The sequence below is a fragment of the Suillus clintonianus genome, assembly GCF_016758775.1.
Source record: "Suillus clintonianus strain FC179 chromosome Unknown DEU56scaffold_19, whole genome shotgun sequence".
Lineage (NCBI taxonomy): Eukaryota > Fungi > Basidiomycota > Agaricomycetes > Boletales > Suillaceae > Suillus > Suillus clintonianus.
This window is the reverse complement of record NW_024539243.1, coordinates 92061-116381: the sequence shown is the minus strand read 5'-3', so window position 1 is coordinate 116381 and position 24321 is coordinate 92061. Positions and strand designations below refer to the sequence as shown.

General features: G+C 47.5%; 7 protein-coding genes across 7 annotated transcripts; 5 read left to right on the top strand and 2 right to left on the bottom strand.

The window, feature by feature from the left end:
• Positions 1-25: 25 nt before the first annotated feature.
• DEU56DRAFT_205910 (uncharacterized protein) lies at positions 26-858 on the top strand. Its single transcript, XM_041345060.1, has 2 exons — positions 26-194; positions 246-858. The coding sequence occupies exon 2, from the start codon at positions 256-258 to the stop codon at positions 664-666; it is 411 nt and encodes a 136-aa protein (XP_041210780.1). The 5' UTR covers positions 26-194; positions 246-255; the 3' UTR covers positions 667-858.
• A 2039-nt stretch (positions 859-2897) lies between these two features.
• DEU56DRAFT_732476 (uncharacterized protein) lies at positions 2898-3783 on the top strand (the record flags this gene model as incomplete). Its single annotated transcript, XM_041348276.1, has 4 exons — positions 2898-3083; positions 3134-3277; positions 3331-3435; positions 3487-3783. Coding segments are annotated over 4 exons (732 nt in total), but the record flags the coding sequence as incomplete, so codon positions are not given.
• A 1727-nt stretch (positions 3784-5510) lies between these two features.
• Positions 5511-7718, top strand: DEU56DRAFT_754162 (uncharacterized protein; the record flags this gene model as incomplete). The annotated part of the gene is made up of 8 exons (XM_041349785.1): positions 5511-5599; positions 5711-5946; positions 6181-6344; positions 6652-6858; positions 7265-7344; positions 7402-7498; positions 7530-7629; positions 7651-7718. 8 exons carry the CDS (start codon positions 5511-5513, stop codon positions 7716-7718), a joined length of 1041 nt encoding a protein of 346 aa, XP_041210778.1.
• Positions 7719-8207: 489 nt separating this feature from the next.
• Positions 8208-8770, bottom strand: DEU56DRAFT_910430 (uncharacterized protein; the record flags this gene model as incomplete). The annotated part of the gene is made up of 3 exons (XM_041357174.1): positions 8208-8312; positions 8367-8557; positions 8614-8770. 3 exons carry the CDS (start codon positions 8768-8770, stop codon positions 8208-8210), a joined length of 453 nt encoding a protein of 150 aa, XP_041210777.1.
• Positions 8771-10485: 1715 nt separating this feature from the next.
• DEU56DRAFT_754161 (uncharacterized protein) lies at positions 10486-11591 on the top strand (the record flags this gene model as incomplete). Its single annotated transcript, XM_041349784.1, has 7 exons — positions 10486-10516; positions 10543-10673; positions 10914-10922; positions 11005-11031; positions 11098-11163; positions 11401-11480; positions 11540-11591. The coding sequence occupies 7 exons, from the start codon at positions 10486-10488 to the stop codon at positions 11589-11591; spliced, it is 396 nt and encodes a 131-aa protein (XP_041210776.1).
• Positions 11592-15456: 3865 nt separating this feature from the next.
• On the bottom strand, positions 15457-18920 carry DEU56DRAFT_870312 (uncharacterized protein; the record flags this gene model as incomplete). Its single annotated transcript, XM_041355620.1, has 11 exons — positions 15457-15755; positions 15805-16472; positions 16525-16663; positions 16717-16902; positions 16951-17345; positions 17393-17541; positions 17593-17758; positions 17808-18001; positions 18056-18427; positions 18477-18640; positions 18698-18920. The coding sequence occupies 11 exons, from the start codon at positions 18918-18920 to the stop codon at positions 15457-15459; spliced, it is 2955 nt and encodes a 984-aa protein (XP_041210775.1).
• A 4177-nt stretch (positions 18921-23097) lies between these two features.
• Positions 23098-23802, top strand: DEU56DRAFT_754159 (uncharacterized protein; the record flags this gene model as incomplete). Its single annotated transcript, XM_041349783.1, has 3 exons — positions 23098-23143; positions 23191-23626; positions 23676-23802. 3 exons carry the CDS (start codon positions 23098-23100, stop codon positions 23800-23802), a joined length of 609 nt encoding a protein of 202 aa, XP_041210774.1.
• Between the last annotated feature and the right edge of the window lie 519 nt (positions 23803-24321).

Sequence of the window (24321 nt, the reverse complement as noted above, 5' to 3'; positions counted from 1 at the left end):
CCCGTTTTGCCACCTCCCTCCTGCAGAGCACTTAAGTCTAACCTCGTGCATCATCTATGCAGTTGCTGGTGTTCGCAACTTTCTACCAAAGCCACTCGTGACACCTCGCTGCAAGCTCTTCCTTCTTGCGCCACCATTCCCCTTTGTACCGCAGTATATCCACCCTCGAAACCAAGATCCTCAGACCATAAACGGTAAGTGACTCTCCAATTTTCATCGTGATATTATTGATTGAAAGTATGTAGACTCGCTGAGATGATGCATAATCTGATGGAGATCTCCCTCGCCCCAAGTGTTCCGGCTTCCCTTCGCGTTATCCTGAGCAAGTACAATATCATCATCCGCCTCTGGACACACGCATTCCATAAACTCCTCGAGGCCTTGAGACGTGCCTCGTTTTCCTTGCCCCTAGCTCTTGAACACCTTCAAGATTTTATATATTATGCCTACACCTTCTACACCAGGCTTCTTGAGGAGCCCACCCTGTGCTCATTCCGACCCGGCTGGCTCGAAGCTCTTGGCGATCTTGCGTGCTATCGTATGACCGTGGCCGCAATGGTTACCAACAATCAATTGAAAGGCTCGGCACTAACCACAGATGCTGTTTCCAAAGCGGCCGGTGACAGCCAAGAGCAAGTCGCAGATGAGCGTCAAATCATCTTCTGATCGTCCCGCTGCGCAGGTTGATGACTCGCCGAGTCCGAGCATTGGCGTTGTTGCCGCACGTATGATGGATGTTGAGCCAGAGAAGCAACTCTTGCATGGTCTGTCGTAGCAGATAGAGTTTTTGTATCTACTACGCTGGTCAATCCTAACTTTTTGACTCTCGAGTCTTTTCAATTAAAGTTTATGGAGTCTGCATGGGAGGTCGTGGTTTTCGGGACTTGACAAGCTAATGATCCATCTAGGAACACACGGATTTTGACAGCATGCTCGTGAGTTTAATCTAGCATACCATGAGTTGCAATGTGCTAATTCGTTTCGGAGCTTAGAACAGCCACTTGAACGTAAAAAGTCGTCCGCATCTTTACATGTTGAGCGCTATGTGTCTTTAAATTGGTTGGTCTATGACTCAATGATTGGTGAGGCGTCTCTGAGTCTCAATCATGGCATATTTATGGCCCGCAATTCAGGCAGCTTGGTCTCGATATCGCCTTGCATCACATCCTGACTTATCATGCCTGATGCAAGAGGTGGCCGTAGTCGTCGGGGCCGTGGTCGTGGCCGTGGTCGGGGTTGCAGTAGCACACTCACACTTCCAAATGGTGCCCTCCAGACGACCTTTCAGGTCTGCCAATCTCTTGGCGAAGGTTAGCTACGTGATACCCAGCGAGGTGCATTGATCCTCACCATACATTTTCCAGACTTTACTGCCGCAATAGCTGCAGTTCCGGAAACCCCCAAGCCCCCGCCGCAGCTTGTGGTTCCGTCAATACAGCCTCCCATTCAGCCTCTCATCTTTACTGAACCTCATGTGGCTGGTGGGCATGAGCTTCCATCTCGTCGGCATCATACTGTGACATTTGCTGACCTGCCAGGCATTGGACTTTGCGAGACGAGAGGTTTGAGTGACGGAGCTCCTCCTTCGTCGCCTGCTGTCATCCCCACAACTCCTGTGCGTACTCCTGCAATGCAGAGGGTTCCTGTAACCCCTCGGTCCATACACCGTGTAAGGGCAATGCCATCAGGCCTTACTCCACGTGCTGGCCGTCATAGCCACAATCATCGCAAATCGACCTCGACCTCGACGAGCAAGCGAGCTAACGATGTCTGGACTTTTTACCAACGTTCATTAGAGAAGAATGAGTGTATATTCTGCGAGTAAGTTAATGCATGGCTTCGAGATAGCAAACTGACAAGATATACTCGTGTAGGCGACTCAAAGCAGCTGGCCAACTCAAAGCAGAACTTTGTGCTTCATACAGCCCCACAACTACGACGGGGGTCCTGCGTCGCCATCTATATGAAATTCATGCTGACATGTGGATCGCTGCTTGTGATCAACTTAAGATCGTGATCACAGCAAAGTGTGCTCAGCCAGCTATTGGCTTATACCGAAAACACCATTCAGGGACTCGTGGACCTGTTAACGACAACATTCCACGTGCAGCGTTCTCGCCAGCAGCATTTGTTGGTGCCATATTGGAGTTTGTTGTTGGTGATGATATTGTAGGTTCATTGAATCGGTTGTCTGTGTGGTTGACCTCTCATCATTTTCGCACTTGATAGTCACTGAATGTCATTGAGAGTCCACGTTTGCGAGCCATCTTTTTGATGCTGCGTCAAGAGTTAAACGACTCGGATATTCCGCGTCGCACCACGCTGAAGAACCGGCTTGTGGACTCCTTCAATGAATATCTGGATGTGTTGGCATCGGAAATGGCGGTATGCTTCGTGTTTTCCATTTAGCCTGCATTCTGATTGTTGTACAGGGTTCTCTCGGCAAGATCTCATTGACGATGGACTTGTGGTCCGACATCAACCTCACACCTTTCATGGCAGCGACGGCCCACTGGATCCAAGCAGTCAAGAATAATGAACTCGATGGTACTACAAAGCATGCACTGAAATTACGTGCTGACTTGATCGGGTTTCACTGTGTCCCTGGTCGTCATAATGGGGAGCATATTGCCTATGCATTTCTGTATGTCTTGGATCGGATTGAGATAGCTGATAAGGTTTGTTTTCGATGTCATCAGTGTCATGTGTACTGTCACGCTCGTCATACAGATTGGGTGGATCACTATGGACAATGCAGCTAATAATGACACCTTCATGAATCACTTGGAGCGTGAGCTTACTCGCCGCAATATCGTGTTTGATCGAAGGCTACGTCGTATCCGGTAGGAGGTCAGAAATTCACTGATGACGCTTGATCACTCACGCTCAGCTGTTACAGATGTTTTCCCCACATCGTCAACTTAGCTTGCAAGGCTGTACTTGGGGCAATTACAAACCTCGATTTTGCCAGTCAAGATGCACCCGATTTTATTCCCAGTGCTCCCCCTGGTCTCGAATCACGGAGTTTTATGGATGCTATTGATCGTGATCCTATTGCCACAGTTCGAACTGTGGTTCGTGTTGTAAGTCTCATTGTAATTATATCTGATGACTTATGGTTGAATTTATGCAGATTCGAGCATCATCCCTCCGTCGCCAGTATTTTACGAGCATCCTTAATGCTTTGAAGCAAAAGGACCTTCAATTGCTTAGAGATATTGATGTTCGTTGGTCTTCGACCTTACTAATGGTTGAACGTGCAATTTTATTGCGTGAGGTAAGTGTTTACATGCACCCTCCGAGCCATGCTCTCTAAGTCGCAGCCATCAGGGAATTGATAGATTTTTGTCGAGTGACAGCTTTCCCGAGTTCCAGAAGTACAAGCTTGGAAGCAGCGAGTGGGATGCGCTCGATGTGTTCCGCAAGGTCCTTAGTGTGCGTCGTTGGAATTTGGGTTTTGTACGCTGCCTCACCATCATTCTATAGGTCCCACATGCTTTTCAACAACGGTTATCGGCTGAGAAAACTCCGACATTGTGCAATGCTATTCCAGCATTTGAGGCTATGGTGCGAATATGGAGTAAGCAGTTAGATGATGACCCCGATCTCGCTATTGTAATTCAACCGGGGCTCGACAAACTCAATGATTATCGGTCACGCATTGCTGATGTTCCAGCATATGCTCTTGCTATGAGTCAGTGTTCATATTCTCTCGTATTCATGGGATTCCTGACGAGTCACCACACCCTGGCAGGAGTATTAATACACCCCTGGCTACTGTAGAAGGGTATGTATCCATACTCACCAGCTATCTACAAGGCTTCCTCGTATGCATACACACCTTGGGAGCCTGCATAGGGCTTCCTTGTATGCATACAGCTCTGGGAGCCATAGTGTGCTTCTTTGGACAGTCCTAATAGGTATATATTGACCAAATAGTATATATATCGGGAGATCGAGATCGAGAGATCACATACCGCCCTGTGCTTCTGCCCTCCGCTTCTGCCCTCCATGTTCCTGAGTATTCCACACCCAGAAAGGGCAAAAAAAGTGAATCTGACAGGTAGTAAAACATATCAATGTTGTCACTTTAGATAACACTGACATCATTGATATAACAAAAACAACAAAACATCCTACATAGGTGAAATGACCGAAAAGAGATATACGAGACCAGGTACGATGCAGATACGACGCACGACACTCCAGATGGACATACATTGTGTACACATTGCTTGACGGATGGCCACCTGCTGGTGAGCACATGCATCCAGACCACCATCTACTACCCCCACCTAATCCCGACAGCTGCCTGCCGGTGAGCACATGCATCCAGACCATCATCTACTGCCTCCACCCAATCCCGACAGCCGCTGGTGCTCAACGCGCATGCCCAGCACACGTCAGCGAATGTTGACGTGGCTCAAACATATGCGAACGACACCGGAAGGCACCAGAATGAGAGAAGGAGTGAAGAGGGCAAGAAATAGACGAGGAAAGAGGAGAGGAACAAGATGAACCAATGGAAGAGGTGAGAAGGACAAGGTAGTTAGCAGCATAAAAACGCACAATACACACACCTCTGCAGCTTAGAAAAAGGCACCCACAATCCTTCTGCGGCCATGCTCAACATCATCAACCTCCAGTAAAATGACACAGCTCATTCCAAGCACCACATCCCTTCGCGTTCTTGACAGACCAGCAGAAGCACAGACATGATCCACATGGACATTGGCCTGGAATGTCTGTCAGTCTTCGAGCAGCGCCTGTTCAAGAAGTCGGCTGAGTGGGGCTCTGCAGATCACCTTAGCACGGGCCAGATTGGGAGAATGCGAGTCTCAAGTGCTCAGTGCACAGGCGCTTGGGTGCAGGGAAGATGCCGACGATGGTAGCTGTAGCTGCGTGAAAATGTAGAGGAGAGAATTCAAAAGGTTTTGGGGGTGCAGAGTCAGCGAAACCGATTGAAGGGGCATAGGAGAGACAAACCCATTGAAAATGAAACAACAACTTGCGAAAGTATCAACATCTTTAGTGCATGCCTGTTGGACTCCGAAGGTATTGATTAACATTGTGGGACAGTGTTGGTTCGGTTGCTCAAGAAGTGATATATATGATGTGGTGCTGGGAGATAGTATTGAGACTCTGAGACTGTTGAACGTTGAAAGTTGAAACATTGGACACGCACATATTACTATGTATGGGTGTACAACAGCGCGGGCACAGCCACTACTTCGGGACATTATCATATGCATGATAGTGCACTTCGACAAGACACTACTTGTGCGTGAAAATTAATGTCATTCTGCACTACCGTTCAATGCAAGATGTACCCTACAGCCGGTAGGATATTGAATGCTACCGTTGTATACAATCCAAGAAGTTAAATACCACATCAACCGCGGATCCAGGATGAACCAAATAATATTCGAGGGTTCAAGTTGGAGTCGAGACAAAGCTAGTAGATGCGAAAGCAAGTAATACTAGTAGTAGTAGAGATAGTGTGAACTCGGATGGCTTTTATATGGCCCATGGGGTTGTACTGTTGTGCCAGTGGCAGTATTGGCGGGCCCATCACATTTGCAAGTTCAGGCCTCGCCAGGTGCGTGCAGAGTCGGCAGTTATCGGTGGACACTAGCCATAGTAAAATTCATCTGATCAGATGTACTACAATATATCCGGAAAATACACACCAATGACCATTAGATCCTAGATCCACGATAAATGAAACCGCCCATGAAAAGCGCGGTGAGAGGTGCGTGAGGGAGGGTACTGGAAGGGATATGGGTGTATGCGAGGCGCACGAGGAAGGGGAGGGCGCGTGGGGGAGGAGTCATCACTCCCGGTGTCCATTGCATTTGAAAAACACAGTCCTATGGAGCCTGAGGCCTGAGGGTCACGAAATTCGAAAGCGAGGCAGGCCTGGGAGGGTAGCGCTCAGAATCAGCAGTAAGCTAGTACTAGCCCAGGGAAGGCGTGCAGGATGAAAGAGAGTGGCTACAAGGGCAAGGGAAGGTGCCGCAGGATGCAGGACGCAGATGCACGGAGCCACGGGGGCCATCACAACAATGGCAAGTACCACAGCATCTACGAAGAGCCGAAGAGCCAAACCAAATGATCATCACGAGCACTGGGCTTACAGTCGTATACAGCTGACATACAGCTGACATCACAACAGTGCAGGAGGGTGGCGGCAGGTGGCAAGGGCACCAGTAGGTGCCAGTGCGGGAGGGGCAGCCAGAAAATTAGATCCGTCAAAAGAAGAAAAGAACCCAAATATATTTTTGGATGAGTGGCCCGGTGCATCCAAATTAGGACACTCGGAGACGACCGAGAAGTTCGAGAAGGTATGGTCATACTAGAAGTCCAACTGTATGCTTCTTGCAGTGATCCTCCCGAGTATGCATACTTTGTAGGGGGTGAGGGATCCTTGGCCAGTATGGATAACTCACGTTCTACCATCCCCGGTATTGTATCAATAAATATGACACTATGGCCTCGACGAGTTCTTGCCAGTGGTCAACCCCGCGATAAAACTCAACTGGTTTTCATCACATGCCCCCGAAAAGATACAATGGGCAAAAGATCTACTGTTATCTGAGGTGATAGTGCTCTACTTGTAATATTCATTACATTTGCTGACTAACCAAATAGCTTCGTACCTACAAATGCATGCCCGATTCAAGTGTTGCTGTTGTCGAGACAGACACATCAGAAGATACTTGGGCTGAAACCATACTGGGCATAGCCACGACTCGTCAACAACCCTTGGATGCTCAACGAAGCTTGCAAGACGAGGTTGATGCCTATTTGCTCGACTCCCAGATCAGTAACTTGAATAGTGCTCTGATTTATTGGAATGTACGTGGAATACTGTGTTGAAAACTTGTGTACACTAACCCAGGCTTACTAGGACAATCAGCTTCGATATCCAACACTCTTTTCTCTTGCCATGGATATTCTTCCTGTGCAGGGTTCTGCTGTGCCTTGTGAAAGAGTTTTTTCGTCCAGTAAAGAGACTATCACCATGCGTCGGAACCGTTTGAGTCCGGAGCTTATGGAAGCACTTCAGATTCTCAAGTTTTCGATCCGACATGGGCGCGGCCTAAATTTTTCAGAAGGAACAGATCGTGCAACAGTGTTGCAGGAAATGGAGATGTCGACAAGTGATGCAACTTCAATTCCAGAAAATATTGCTGCCTTTATTGATAGCCTAGTAGTGGACGAGGACTTGTACAACGATAATTAATCTTAATTTGGTAATGAGCCGCTGGCTAACCGGCTGGCTTCCTATAACTGCCTCGAACCGGTCCAAGCAAAACTGGTTCAGATCAAGTCTGAAATTTTGTAAGGGTAAAACTGGACATAGCCGGTCCGAGCCGAACTGAGCCGAACCATTGGCAGCACTACGTCACGATATTACACCCCATTTGAGCGAAGCAAGAGTGTAAATTTGAAGGTAAAGTCGACGGGCCTGCGGGTCTTCATCTTAATTCTTCGGGTAAGTAGTACTTATTATTAGTAGATGATAGCGTGCCGGTGAGGGAAGTGCAAGGCTTAAGGGAGGTGTCATGCGCCAAGTTCGAATTCTGGACGGGCAAGTCATCGTGGCCTCTGTTCCATTTGAATTTTGTGTGTTTTGCCCTTCTCTAGATCTGTTGTCAGTGACTTCTCTGGGTACCAAGATGCTCCAAGATGAACCGGAGTTGATCAATCGTTGATCGTTTGTTCTTCCCTGCTTCTGACTTTCCCACCGGCTAACAAACCCATCCTTAAACCACACCACCCATTTCTAACCCTTCTCGAGTTGGGAGCAACTGCATTGATGCCGATGACACCCAAGTACGTAGGGGTTGAATATTGAATTGCGATGCGTCGTATTATACTGGGTGACTTCCCGTAGGCTAGATAATCCAGAATATCATATACCGGAGTGTGAAAACAAATTTGAAAATGACTCTGTAGGATAATCTGTACAAAATACTAAACCGCGGGCTAATAGATAATACAGAATATCTGCTACATCCACCACCATGGATGATTTCATCAGGAAAAACCTCCCCAGGGAATTACCCATATATCCACAACATTACATTGTTTTACTCGACTTTACATTGTTTTGCTCGACTTCACATTGTTTTACTTGACTTTACTCAGTTTTTTTCAGTCATCACCATGTAAAACTACATGTTCACGATGCGTGTCCTATCCTAATTGAAGTAAGTGTACATGTCTTTGAAAACATTCAAAAGAAATGAGGGGCATGCATCGAGGACATCTAAACTCGTCCACTCTGCAGGAACAGCTCCTCCCCACTTAGGCAATAATTGAGCACTTCAACAAATTAAAGATATGGGCACAATTGACACTTGGCGTTCGTCATCGCGAACCACCCGCCTGACCTTATACAACCCAGACTGTGGATCTGGTAAAGCGCTGAAGGTCGAAAACCATTCGACATAGGCGAGATGCTGAGGTAGAGGGTTCTGAGGGTCGAAATACCGTTTTGATAATGTTTGTGGCAAAGTGAAGACTGCGCGAACCTGCGCGACATGCAAATCTAACAATTAGTATTTTATATCAGCAAAGGATCCAGCGGACTCGAGAAGGTGTCACCTTGTATAGATGTGGGAGGCGCATCAGGATTAGTGATGCGGAGGTTCGGTTCTGAACCGCGGTTTGAACCGGACTTTTCATGAACCGGACCACGGTCCAGTTCAACGTTCAGCGTATAGGCTGAACTGAACCAATGGTCCGGTTCAGCGTTCGGCATTCCTTGGACGCATTGAATGCGTCCGAACGTGTTCGAACCTTTTTGAACGCTGATACCTAGTGACAAATAGAAAATATAGTTTGTTGATTTCACTTTCTTGTCATGTGACTTATTTACATGCCGTTTTGTCCAAGTCGTTTATTCCAGGTCGACACCAACAACCCCACCGTTCAAACGCCTCGTCTTTATCAAGATGTTTTCTCTAACACACAAAACGCAGGCAAAATGCCAGGTCACACAATTTATATGTGACCCGCGTTCTGTCAGCGTCTCGTGTCAGCATACGTTCGTCGATACACCATGCCCAAAGCTCTTTCATGTATTTGAATCAACACTCACAGGCAGGGAATATGAGCAATGTAGGAGGTAAGTCAACTTCCTTTATCATCAATTGGAGGCTCCATACCCCCGCCACCTGGGGCGCAAATGATAGCCTCACCTACAACAGCCGTGTATGAGAATTCCCGCACCGTCCATTCTCTCGCGTCATCCACCGTCTCTCAACGGCAAAATATGCACCCCCTACGCAGACTGCACACATTTTTCATCATCTGCTCCCGCGTTCAACTCGCAAGGCAGAGTACACTGATTGGTGGTTCATCCGGAGACTTTGTCGACGATGTGAGTTCTTGCCTTCCTGTCTTTATGAGTTTTTTTATCTTCATTTTATTCATACTTGCTTTTATTCTCGTCTGCGCTTGCTCGCATGTCTTGCACGTTCTTGTCACCTCTCGCTCACTCGTTCGTTGTCATTCTCGTGTGCTCTCGCTCGCTCATTCTCGTTATCGTCTGCTCTCGTTCTCGTTCTCATTCTCGTTCTGGCACCTGCATTGATTTCCATACAACTGTACAGTACTACTAGTATTGTTGGCTGTATGCTCGCACATGCAATTGTATTGTTTTATGTACCCTACCACAAACCATGCTGCTTCACTGGCAATTGAGTAAATTTACAATGCGTTCGACGTTCGAACGCTGAACCGGACGTGAACCGGATGCCGTGAACACGTTCACGGCGTCCGGTTCAGCGTTCAGCAAAATGATTGAACCGAACGTGAGGTCCGGTTCAGCGTTCGCAAAATTTCCTGTTGAACTGGACCGAACCGGACTTCCGCAACACTAATCAGGATTGCGCACCTGTATAAGGCAGTATACATCAACATCAGGAAAAAAAACACAGCCTTCATCTACGACATCATCAGGATCTTCATTGGGGGTCTTGGTTTCGGGGGTAGATATACTTATTACTGCGGTACAGACTTTGAGTTGAACTGCGAATGCCTTATTGCTAGGATCATGCGAGGTTTGCTATCGAAAAATGTTGACGACTGTGGAAGGATTGTTGGTTGTGTCAGAAGAAGGGGCTGAAACTAGGTGACATCGAATGGGTGTAGGAAGAAGTTGATATCGATGCGGAAACATAGTCTCCTGAAATTGACAAAGTCAAAATGTTGAAGTCTAATATTTGCACATGTTTATTTATTCGAGCCTGCGCTCACATGATCTTGGTTCAACTTTGCAACTTTGATTCTTGCACTGTTAACATTGTTATTAACATCCTTCCCTCCAACTACTACTCTTCGTTAAGGCAAGGCGAGCTTGTTTGCTCTCTGGACACACGAAGGAATGAGCCTGAGAGGGTGAGTCTTTACCATGTTTGTTGCCTGTGGGCTGATTTTTTGCTCTCTTTGATATTTTTCGTCGTTATTGCCACAATGTCGCTGAATTCTTGGCACTCACTATCTGGTATGTGAATTATAAAACCAAGTCAGCTTATCTGGTGCTGACCGTCCTCCAGCGCGAAGGACCAGTCCGAGTAGCCCCCCGGTGTCAGATTACCGTGCAGGTACCATGTTGCTTGGTTGCCCCGACGAAGGAATTCGAGGCTGGTGATCACGGAAAGGTGTGTATTCAACTTGTTTTTCTGCATTCAATTACCCTGCTGACAATGTTTTCGTGTTCTTCCATTCCTTCCCCCCTTACATGTTTGTGCACATTGGTACACATCTGCGTCCGCTCATTACATTCCGGCATGCTCACGCGCTCCGATGACCTCTGCACTCCCAGCGCCCAACTGCAGGATCCCACCACTGAGTGGCTTGTGCCCACACCCGCATCATTTGTGCTTGCTGGACTGGCTTAGGCATCATCGGTACGTTGTGCATGCAACTTGACTTGTCCCTGTCTATTGATTTGAGTCGTTTGAAGTCATCTTGATATGTGTGTCCGTCAAGGCCGCAGCAGGCCACTATTTGCAGTATGTGAGTGTCTTGGTCCTCCTCCGAGCTCCAGCCATGCTGATCCAAGTCATTGCCCACTCTTCACAGGCCATGAGTGTCTTGATCCTCCTTCGAGCTCGAGCCATGCTGATCGTTGCTCACTCTTCGCAGGCTGTGAGTGTCTTAATCCTCCTTCGAGCTCGAGCCATGCTGATCCGAGTCGTCTTGGCGCATGTACTTCCTTCCTCAATCTCAGATTTCCACACCACGACCTCAGCAGCACTCGGGGCGCTTCAAGAAACTCAGGCTCGCTATGACAAGGAGTCCTCGTCCAGTTTCTCCACCACCTGTACCCACACCAGCACCGCCCACCGCCCCCACCACTTGCTGCTACTCCTATGACCTTCACAGCCCACGTACGACACCTATTCACCTGGCGACTCGATCACGCAGCGCCACCCATCGTTGAAGTTCCTTTTGCGGGCGGCTCGGTGAGTCTCATTAGGTTTATTTAATTCACCAGTTACTTCCTATCTACTATTACTTCTAGTACCACTACCCTACCATCATTACCATATAATATATATATCGAGTCTGGATGACAATATAATGTTTTTTGTTTACATCTGTGTGATATTCAATGGTCGTGAATGGCACAGTATGGATGATACAAACATTTCGTGTTTTTTCGTGTTTTTTTTCGTGTTTTCCTCCACTTTACCGTGACGGTGTCGACGGGGGACTGCAGTTTACTATGTAAATGTCAGTAATGTGAGATATTGTGATAAAACCTGGTAAAACATAATAAAACATAAAAAAACATAGTAATCCACACAATTTTCGTGTAATTTCCAGGTAATACACAGGGGAGGTTTTTCCTGATGAAGATCGTATCGAAAATAGACAGCCACGACGGCTCTACCTTTGCCGTCCCCAGCTCCTTCCGAACCCACGGAAAGACACCCCATGGCAGGTCCTATTTGCCACCCAGAATGATCGTGCATTCATTACAACAATGGGGTTTGATGTCGAGACATTCAGCTCCATCCTTACTTCAGGCTTCGCGAATCAGTGGTACAACAGACCCATTCCTCGCGACGATATCAGCACCCATGCCAATCCTCGTGCAGAGCGCTGATCTCTTGATGCGGGTGGGGCCCTAGGCCTAGTCTTACACTACCTCAACTCGACAATGCATCAAATCAGTCTACAACAGATATTTGCCATCATTCCATCCTCTGTTTCACGATATCTTTCATTCGGGCTACACATACTTCTTATCACTCTGCGAGGCATGCCAGATGCGAAGATCCGTTGGCTGTGTGGAGCCGAATTCAAGGAATGCAACACTCTCGTTACAGCTCGTCATCCATGACTTATTGGAGCATTTGGTAGCATCGATGGACTGAAACTTCCTGTCCAGACGTCGGACGATAATGATATTGAGAATGCAACATTCAACGGTTGGTTATCGGAGCATTTCATAAGCTCTGTCCTCACGTTTTCAGCTCAAGGTAAGCCTCACTCCTACTTTCAGACTAGAAGGCTTACAACTCGCATATTTCAGGTGTCATTATTGCTGCTCGAACTAATGCACCAGGAAGTTGGCATGATTCTCGGGTGGCAAGGGAAATATATACCATTCTTCGAGACGACACCCCCGATGGCTACTACATTGTGGCAGACACCGCATTCCCTCGTGGCAGCAATGACATCGAAGGGCGAATCCGCGCACCTCTCAAACAGGGTCAAACCCTGCGAGGAACAGCAGCCGAAATTGAGGAATCCATCACAGGTTCGTGTCATATTTATGCATTACTTGCTCTAATGGTAGAGCATCTGTGATGCATTCATCCTACAGCTGTAGTGCCCCCGCATAGTAGCAATACTTGTATACCTGATGCATTACTCCTCCCACTCATCCCTAATGCATCACTTGTCTCCCTCATCAGGAAAACCCTCCCGCATCAACTTAGACAAAACTGCTTAGATTAGATCTATTTCGTGCAACTAATCCAAATTAAATGTATTAGGTGGGCTAAGCACCCTAGCTAGACTTTATTGCTGATTTTTAATTAGCCATACCGTTTTGCCATTTAGAACAATTAGCCACACCTTTCTGCCATTTAGTACAATTTGATGTGTCCTAGTAGACAACTAGGAAATTTTAATACGAGGATTTCACACTTTGAGTACACGAAAAAAATTAAAATAGGATTAAAATCGGGTATCAGGCTAATGTGGTAGTGTACAACTCATACGGGCAAAACAAAAACAAGGCAAAACGTAGTGAGTGATGAGATGTAGTGAGTGCGGGGTGTAGCGAGTGGTGAGATAGAGACATAGCGAGTGGTATCAATATTTGCGAGGTATTCTACTCATCGTCCATGCCATCAAGGTCCAAGAGTGCTAGGTCAGCATCTTGGTCATACGCTCCAGTTATGTCACGACGGAAGCGCCTGAAAGCAATGCTAGGTCAGCAACGTGCACAACAACTCAGATGCAGACTTACTGGAAGAGCCTGTTGGAATCCGACAGCATGAGGATGATCGAGAGTGCCAACGGAGAGGCACGCGAGGATGAACAGTAGATGCAAGCGCAAACGGCAACGTGCCAGGTACAACGAAGATGTGACGTCGGGCCCGATGCTAAAAGATAGAGAAGTTTCAAAGAAATATGAAAGATAAGACAGACTCACAGTATATAGTTTCGCGAGCCCGCAAAACGTAGACATGTACCTTTAAGGCAGACATTCCATTAATTCAGTTCTTTGCAGAGTCTGAGACACACCTACCTTTAAGATTTCACGCGCTCTCTACCTCTAATTTCCAGAGAGCCTGATCTTTGGCTTTGCGTCATGCTTGCACCAAGTGAGTTTTTGAACTTGTTGTTATGTAAAAAATCCTTACGCCGTGAATGCGACTCCATTGAAGGCAAAACAAAGCTAGAAGGAGTGAAAAAACGAATGTGAGAGTGCCGTCCTGCTACAGAAAGACGGCTTCAAAGAGGTGAGTGAGTGGTTTGGTTTAAGTTAGTCAGGTATTCAATTTCAAACAGACCGCTTATTATACCATAATGCTGAGCCAGGGTTGGCCCTTTCCCTGTCCAGCTTAGCTTGTTATTTGGTGAGTTTATGTTCGGCAGCCGGACCTTCCAATGTGGCGTGCTAATCGGATGCAAGTCGTCTCCTCTCCATTACCACCATCTATGTTTGGGCACATTTAACTACTGTACTTGGCGGAGGTCATCTTTCTTGGTGGGCACGCAGATGTTCTCAACAAGTCTCATATTTGCTTCCACCGCTGCAAATCAGTTCTGACAGGAAACCCCGTATTTTTCGGCCCATTTCCCATGGTTGATTGGTGATGCCACTTGCTTGTATGCTGTCATCACCATTGTGCTAGCGAACATTGACGACTCTCAACAGCTGGTTACCATTTCCCGATCCTCCGCAAAGCACCCAGTCTTCTGGCCCATCCATGTATTGAAGAATCGACAACGTGAGCAAAGAATGCGACAAATGTTGAACAAGCGTTTTTGACGATGGCAAACTTACAGGTCACGGGTATATACCCCCCCGGGGCCCCCCCCTCCTGCGCTCAGTCTTCAGTTTACCGAACCCTTCTGCATATTACACTCAAATGCCTACTCGAGGCAAGGGCACACCACTCAAGCTCGTCCTATCTGGTGTTCTCAATATTTACCGCCATCTCCCCTAATCCGCTCAACTCGCATATGTCAAATGGTTCTCTGCCTTCCACGTACCTGACCAAAACCACGGCTTGCACAAGGTCTCGCGAATCATTAAAACAGAGAATGAATGGCCAGCATTATACCAATCAGCAACATTCATTGTAGTTCCCATTTGATTCCATGTTTCGGCCCTATAGCTCCTCGCGAGTGGACTTCTGCTAACGTTCTCGACGAGTGTTCATCATTTTATGTAAATACATACTTGGATTGACATGGTTTTGTGACATTGCACTAGTTATCAATAAATATCTTTAGTTTGCGCTAGACTATCATTCCTAGATCTAGCTGCCACTAATTTTCACAACTATCAAAATTTCAATAAAAAGCTCTAAGTTTACACGGGAGGTTTTCCCTGATGCTATAACGCTGATGCATTATCTGAAGCTGATGCACGCTCCCGCCGTTGTTCTGATGCATCCCTCGGTGTTCTCTGATGCATGACTCCTCCCAGCTGATGCACGCTCCCACTGTTGTTTTGATGCATGACTCCTCCCAGCTGATGCACGCTCCCACTGTTGTTTTGATGCATCCCCCGATATTTTCTGATGCATGACTCCTTGTCGCTGATGCTCCCCCGCCGTTGCCGCTGTTTATTTGATGCATCCCTTTGATGCATCCCCCGACGTTCCCGCTGTTTGTTTGATGCATCCCCCGCCATTCCCGCTGCTTGTTTGATGCACGATATATATTGGTAGATGTACTACTAGCTACTGGCTATATAATACATTCTTCGGACCCATCCTGCACGTTCAGATGAGATAGTGTCTGTGCCCAATTCGCCTCAAACGAGGCTGCCAGTTGCATGCGCAAGTGCGCCTGACGATGTGCATACGCTACGCACCCGTCCTCATGCTCCGCGTCAGTCGGTACAACCTCGTTGCGCCTTTCGTCCCAATACCTCGCTTCCCACCTCAGGAATGCTCCTATGCGACACATTTCCTCCTGAAGGAGTGCTACTTCCTCCTCCCATCGCATTGCGCGAGCTCTCGCTTTGCACCATTCAATCCTCATGTCTGTAGGTAGCATCATTGGAAAGAGAACTCATTCTCGGATAATGCTTACCTTCCAAAGCTCCATTATCATCTTTTTCGCTTCCACCAGCGCCCCGCATATTCCAGATCCAAGAGAGCTTTCGTCTGCCTTCGGATTCTCCCCAAAGAATGTCGGACATCGAGTGTATGTCTTGGCGGCTTAAGGGACGTAGCGAAGATTGCCAGCCGGACTCGTTCAACAAATTACCTAGAACCACCAGTGCCTTATGCGCACATTCATATCTCCTAGTAGCGGATTCGATCCTGATGTCAATCGCCTTGAGAGTGTTGTGAGCTCTGGTATTCGCCCCTTGGCCTCGAAGGTGTCGGTCTTTGTGCTTGAGAATGGCTGTTTGAGCGCGCAGGCAGGAGCGCAAAGAGCGAAGCGCGTCGTGGCCTTGAGCATATCGAAGTCGCCATTCTGTCCTCTGCAGGGATTGATCGCAAGGTAGAGACCTCCCGATCTGCGAAGGTAACCATAACTTGAAGCTTTCAGCGGTGGAAGAGATGGAGGAAGGGTTTGCAGCGGTTGCATTGTCCGAGATCCGCATGGCCGCGACGTTGGGCATATAGAGCTCTTGAATCTTGACCCAGGAATCGAGGTGACGCTGTAATGCATTACTACGCTCGACTAATTTACCTTCTTGATTGTCCGTGACGTGTAAACCACGACCATCCTTGTCAGCTCTCAAGCGCCGTCTGGGAGAAAGTATGAGTCACCACGCAAGCGAAAATGTACGAAAAGACGTACTGTTGCTCCTCAAGTTCCAGTGCCGAACTGATCAATATACTAGGGGAGCAATCCTCGTGAAGTGAGATACGGGCACCACTCTGCATGCTTTGTTCCTCTTCTTTGGCCAGCGCTAGCCGAACGGACGCTAGTGTTATTACTGAAATGAAAACCAATGTGTCAGTACTTCGTAATGGTTAATGGGTCACATACCATCTGAGTTTCGCTCAAAGGGATTAAGTTGACTTTGATCATTCTCCCAGGCCTCCACCTGCGATCTCCATTGCTCTAAAACCTCCCCGTACTCCTCTTTAAGGCCTTCTTCAAGGTCGTTAAGGGCTGCTTGATGATCCGCGCATCGAGGCACAGCTTCTTTAAGCTTGCGCTGCATAGTATTACCTAAGAAAACAAATGAGCCCAACCCCCCAACACAAGAGACATACGAACCAAGACCGACAACTTTTTTCCAATTCCAGTCGCCGAAAAAATCATCTAAGGTATCCCGCCGTGCACCAGGTCCCATCTCCTTGGTGCTGGACGCAACGGGGTTGATGTTGGCCCACCCACGTTCCGGCGCTTCGCCATCCGTGCGACCAACACCTCGTTTGAAGTTGAATGAAAAGGTAGTCTGGCATTTCTCGACATGCGCAGGTAAGTGAAACTTCGGCACGAAGAAAGAGATGGCCTTGGAAGTGTGATCGAACTGCATTGAAGTAGGGAACGCGCTCATACGCTGCCATAGCTTCTTATGCCACTGGCAGGCAATATCGTAGGAGATGTTGAGAGTCTTCAGGGATGAATGGCGAAGGGTCGAAAAGAATAAGTAGTCCATATTTATATACCTATTGGCCGTCAGTCAATGCATATCCCGAAGTTCGATAATACTTACTTTTCACCTTTTTGAAGGTCTCCAACTGCGTTTGGCCGTTTCATATTGTGACGGGCGCAGTCGATGGTGCCCAGACCAGTAGCAGCCAGGCCCCGGTTGGTCTTCGTGTCTGCCATGTTGACTGCAGTATGACTGGAACAAGTAGATTTCTAAACACGATTAGCAGGTAACCAGCGCAGTACAGTGGACCAGAGACTTACCTCTTGAACAATGTTGATCTTCTCTGCGAGGAATTCCTTGTACCCTGCCTCCTCTACAAAATAAGTCCAGCCGCGACTTAAACTGGGGTCCATGAAATTGTTGGAAACAACTTTCCGCTTGAGACGGAAGTTGGCGTCGATGGCGACAAACAATGCATACATCCAACTGACAAAACTGTTAAGTGTCCACCTATATGATAGAGCCTCCGACTCACCGTTTCGCCTGAGGAGCATTCTCCCAATTGTCCGGTAAATTTTTACCAGGGTGCGGACAAGCTGGACACAACACGGCACATTCTCCTTCTACTGTAGCATCCAAGCCTTTGGGGTCGTGCCCTCTGCCGGACCGCTTAAGCATGGTTAAATGTCGCCATTCACGTAACATTCGCATGAAACACTCACATCGAGACTGAGTGATCACATTAGCTTTGTTGCGAGTGTGCTGATCAACACGCTTACTAACCTTAACAGGGGCCAGACCGGTGTTGTTGGTTCTCCGCATAAGAGCATTGTAAAATTCATAAGCCGATACCTTAGACTCAAAAGACAATATATGGAATTCCTCCAGGAGACGGAATGTTGCTGCCGTTTTAGGGTTGGCCGTCGTGGAAGGAAACCAAGAGATTCGAAGAAGTTGTTGTATGTGTGCGACTGCATTTGAACAACCGCAGAAGTCGAGTGATACCTCATGAATAGCATGAGAATCCATGACAACGAAATCATCGTTGAAGGCGCGACGGGGTTTGGGGCACACCTGACCAGGTGCATGGCCCAATTGGATTCGGAGCCCGAGGGCTTTCAGGGTGACATGTTCAAAGAACATTCCATTCCATTTCTGCAGAGCTCGGTCAGAACATCTCATATTATCAAAACGGACAACTGACCTGCAATCTATGGAGTGGATGGAGTTGGTGTGCAGTTTTGATACAGGATGAACATTGGAGATTGACGCCAAAACAGTCTTCACAACGATAGTTGGGGGAAAGATCACCGCACCCAGAACACGGCGCATTCCTGAGGTTGCCCTTGCCTTCGAGACGCAATATCTCTTCAAGAAACAGAGGGCGATCCTTTAACCACACAAGTAACAGATGATCCTACACACTTTGAGCAATGAGAACACATGATCCGAATCTAAAACTTACTCCTGGTGCACGACCTATTCTTACATCTTCATCGTCGAACGGCACGGTATTGACATCCCATGATTCAACAGTGTTATCAAATTGATCAGGGATAAGGGCTGATGTTGTCGACTTAGGCTGGGTTGTTGCCTGGGCGTTCTTAGGAGGCTCAAGATATGACCACGTGTAGCTAGGCAATAGCATGGGTTTGGGATACCCACGTGGGTCATGGGTAGGGGTACTCGTGGGTTGGGTAGGGGTCTCAGCTTGTTGACCCTTCAAATACCCATACCCCTGAGTATGGGTTGGTGGGTATTTAGCTCGAGAACATTTGAACATGAAGGCAATTCAACTGTACAGTTTTACCCTTATATGGCACATCATCACAAACCTTGAATGAGGATTTGCCACCCAAATCTATTAAGGAAATACTTCTAATCTAAGAACTACTTCTACCTGAGAAAATCTCATACTTCGGATCAATGGCAGACAAAAGACAGCGCAAGCCCACCGAAAAGGCACGAGAATTCTTATCAAATGTCAAACAGATCATAAAATGCAAGGCAAGTCATGAACTTACCTCCAAAAGGTCAGGGAAGCGTCCCATGACCGTGGCATCAGATTCCGAAGACTTGCCAACTCCTTCAACGCAAGCCATCGAGCAGTCGTCCGGACCGAGGAAGAGGAGGCTCTTCACAGTGATAACGAAGTTGTTGAGGTCTCCTCCGAACATCAGGATGTTGATGACAATTCGGAAACTGAACTTGGTATGCCTGTATACATAAGCAAGGTGATGATTTAGTTAACATTTGAGCATAGAATGTTTGAAGGGGGACTGGAACTCACCTGTGTATGGATTCTATCACCCGATTCCGGAAATTGGGTACCATGAGGGCCGCCGCTTCCACGAATTCAAGTGCGCAGCAACGAGCTGCAAGAAAGGGGTCCGTCGTTACCTTGACAAGAAGGATGCGAAGTCGACCAGTAATATGCGGAAGCACGCTAAGATCTGTTGGGGTGAAGAGACTGTTAAGCTCGCTGATGGAACAAAAAATGCTCAAGAGGCACGTACCATTATCTCTGGGGCAAAAGACGGCTCTATCACAGCATTGTTCGAACGCACTGGGAAAGGCAAGGTCACATATTCGCACTGGCAACACACAAGAACAGAAACGAAGTACATACTCGTGTTGTGATTGTGCTGATGTTGAGGTTGATGGTGGCAACAGAGCAGAGATCGTCCGCTGGGTAGCTGAAAGCCTGCGACCATTCACGATCGTCAAAGATCGTGGCTTTCAGTCGTTAATGAAAACGGGTAGGCCTGAGTACTACATACCTTCTCCATCGATGGTCTCGCGCGACGTCAAGCTCGTGTTCATTCGCACACGACAATGAATTGCTAAGATGCTACAAGTTCAGTACCCTCACTATACTTAAACTAAATCTCATATATTACCAGGAATATGATGGCCAATTGAATTTCGCCACCGATGCGTGGACTTCGCCAAACCACAAGGCATTCGTGGCAGTATCAGTACATCTAGAGCAAAACAGAGAGCCGTTAGCCATGATTCTAGACATAGTGGAGGTGGCAGAGGCAAGATAATCTAATACGTACCTAGAAAACTCATTAACCGTCTGATATTCAGTCACACTCCGGCGAAAATCTTGCAGTGGCCTTTGAAAAGATCCTAAAAGAGTTTGGTATATCAAAGAAGGTGAGCACGAACAAACAAACAAATGGACAAGGACAATACTTACCAAGTAACTTGTAGATGTTGAGTTTGACGGCTGATAATGCCAGCTCGAACGACACACTGACAACAGAACTCGCCAAGCGAGTGGATTCGTTCAGCGGTGCAGTGAACTGAACACGATGCTTCCTACACATCGTCAATCTCGTTGCGCAGTTGATAATCAAACAGTTCGACGTACCTAAACATGCACAGGCAAGTTTGGAAGATGACTGGCCGATGCCTGAAGCCATGGATGTCCTGGATGACGAAGATCAGGACGAGCGGTTGTTGCAAGAACTTGCAAATGGGTCCGAAAATGATGATGCACGCACCATTGCAGAAAGAGGCGAGGGTAATCCAGAGGACGCTGATATAGACGATATGGATGGGTGGGTTGATGAAGTCGCAAACCTGACAGCACACGAGCGTGCTGAACTACACAAGACACTGCGGCCTGTGAAGCTCGTCCTTGTGAAGGTAAGCCTAAACCAGTGATGACTAATCACTCACGCATTCATCGTGCACCAGCTTCGCAAGCTTGCCTTCAAGATTGTGCACTCATCCACACTCTTATTGCCTGCGTGGAAGGCACTTCTACCAGAGCTGGAATTAGCGGTCCGTATCATGCCTCGCGACATATCGACGAGGTGGAATTCTACCTATGATATGCTGGACTTTGCGGTGGAGTACCGGCAGGCACTTGACAACTTCACTGGCGACCGCAAGTTCGGGTTGCGGGACTTCGAGCTCAGTGAACGAGAGTGGACAATAGCTAGACAGTTGCGCAATATTTTAGAGGTGAGTTGTGCAGTCTTCGGTTTGAGTTTACTCACGCCAGGCACAGATCTTGAAAGATGCCACAACATACTTTTCACGCTCAACACCAAATCTCGCTACCGTTATTCCAGCCATCAATCACATTGATGAGTCACTCACAACTCACTCTTTTGACAAGCATTTGAATAGCGCCATTCGCGCTTCTCTTGCAGTGGGCAAGAAGACATTAGATAGGTACTATTCACTTACTGACACGTCTCAGACATACCGTATCGCAATGGGTATGTCTCTGTTTTGTTTTATATTCAATTCTATACTAACAATACATTTTGAAGTGCTTCATCCCCGGCACAAACTCACCTACTTCAAGAACGCTGGATGGGAGCAGGACTGGATCCAGACAGCCTCCAACCTCGTGCGCGAGGAGTTCGACTTCTCGTATGCTGATATGCCCATCGATCCACTCAATGAAGAGTCCAAAGGTGATGACCATGGATCGCAGCTTCGAAAGGTAAGTTAATTGACTAGTATGCTTTAGCGCTGACCGGATATGATTTTACAGGCATCAAAAAAAGACAATATATTCGATCAATTACCTGCTCTTGCAGCTCCGAAGCGCACAGTCACTGACGAGCTCGCATCATACCTTGCCACCGAGTGCGAGCACGTCCCAAATGTGATTACATGGTGGCATGAGCACCGAAAAACATATCCACGTCTCTCCCGCATGGCGCTCGACTATCTAACAATTCCCGGTACGTTCAACTAACTTCTTGCTTATGCCCCGCACTTAAATACTAACACTATCAACTCAGCTACGTCTGTCGACGTTGAACGTATTTTCAGCCGAGGACGTCTTCTGCTATCTCACGTTCGGAGCCAGCTATCTTCACAAACCATTTGAGCCTTATTGTGCGTCGGCATTTGGAGCAAGCTGGGATTGGTACACGACAATGATGTGAAAGCTGTTGCTGTGCTAGAGGATGTCGAGGGTGAGGAATTGAAGCTGCTTGATGGCTGGGATGCCATTAAGATTTAGTTAGTATATTGTTTGTACCTACTACAGTGTCTATTCGAGTTTCTATTCGAGTTGCAATGCATGGGTCATGGGTTACCCGCCATGGGTTATATACCCATGATACCCACATGTACCCTTGTCGAAACCCGTACCCGAGCTGACCCTTGGGCCATGGGTACGGGTAAGCGGTGGGTATGGGTCCGGGTAAGCTCATGGATACCCACGGGTTACCCATGCCATTGCCTACGTGTAGCTAATAGATCCATCCCCACGAACTTGATACTGAGTATGCTGACAATGCTGAATCCCTGACGGCTTGGAAGTGTGCAAGTAGGAATTCAGCTTGGGATTCTTCTTCCGCTTCTTGTTCGGCCGCAAGGCATGTAGAGTTCGTGATAGTTCTTCAGTGCAATGGATCACCTGGGATGATGTTGCCCCCGCAGAGGGCAAAGCAGCACTAGCAGAGACACTCATGCTCGCGAAACGCACCAAGTACCACCCAGCGACAAACTCATCAGCTGTGAAATCATTAGTAAGCGATCTGACATTGATCTTCCACTTACCTAGATTCTTGGATGACAGTGGCAGTACCTTTGCCATTCGTGTGCATGAAGCGCCGTGAACGGCTGTCAGTTTTGGTAAACAATGCGGCAGGAAATTCCTCTACCATGTATGCATACAGTTGTGAAAGTCGCTTATGTAATAATCATAAACCGTCATACAGCACTGTACCTGATCATATTCCTTCTTGCTAATGGTCAACGATGCATCCAACGGCTCGTGCATAAAAGGTCATCTAAGTTGGAGACTCGTGAGTTCATTCGTCTCTTCTTTGTCCTTACTGATTTTCATGGCGAATCACAACCGTCTGGACCGTGAAGGTCAAATTATCCTTGGTACATTGTTTCGTCATTGATCATTGATTCTCACTCATTATTGGCAGATGCTATAATACAGCTTTTATCCTCGTTGACGCTCTCCCCGGACGACGCTCACAATCTCATTCGAGTTGTTGTCGACAGTACCGAGTTACAGTCACCTTCCACTTTGGAGACTCCTCAGCCCCCTGCTCCTCACCCCACTACCCAGATTCATCTTGCGACCTCTCCCATTGTAACTCCAGCTTCCACTTCGCATACTCCAGTTCCCACTGCGCAGACTAAATCTCCCACCCCCCTTGTTGTGCAGACTCTTCAGCCTCCTGTGTCCCTCCCGGTTCCGTCTTCATCCATCCTCCCAACAACCACAACAACCTTCAACGGGGAGGAAAGGCGTCAGCAGCAATACAATGGCTTCACCTTTGATATTCCATCTGCTGATGCAAATGGACCATTCTACCTTGTCAACCGAGGTCGCCGTGTTGGCGTTTTTGATACATGGTGCGGTTTTTTCCTCACTCTAATTCCAGTATCTGATATTGAATCACAGGCCACGCACTTCCCCCCATGTGATTGGGGTGAAAACATCTTCGTATAGTCATGCGCGGTCCTTGGATGATGGGATTTCGCATATCATGGATGCCATAGACCTAGGAGAAGCAGTATGGCTTCCTTGAAGGGAAGATAGGCGACTCTTGATTCACATAGTTCGAATACAATTTTTGTAGTGAGGATCCGTACAATATAATGAGGATCTGTTGACTCCTCGTGGCAATTACTCTGTGAATAAATGTAGATAATGCGCGAGGCGCGGAATACGTCTAAGTCAAGTGGGAAAGTGAAGTGCTAGCATGTCCTGAAGGAGGAATGCGTAATCTACAACGAGACAGATGTATATAGACTCTACAACACAGCAAAATCAGGGGTCTTCTGATAGAGCAGCTCACCTCGCGCATGATGGTAAAAGAGAGAATGTATATCATCCATAGCGTGCATGAGAACATCCTCCAGCGCTTTGTTGACATCATCTACCCTTCCAGCAGTAAGCTCAACCTGATGCAGCTCCTTCCCCACACCAAGGCATTGCAAAGTTGCGCAATGGCATTCCTGAACCTGTTGTCGGAGTTCCTCTACTTTTACCAGCAAAGTCGTGATAGCCTGGATGCAAGACTCAATGTCTGTGCTCGCTTTGAAAT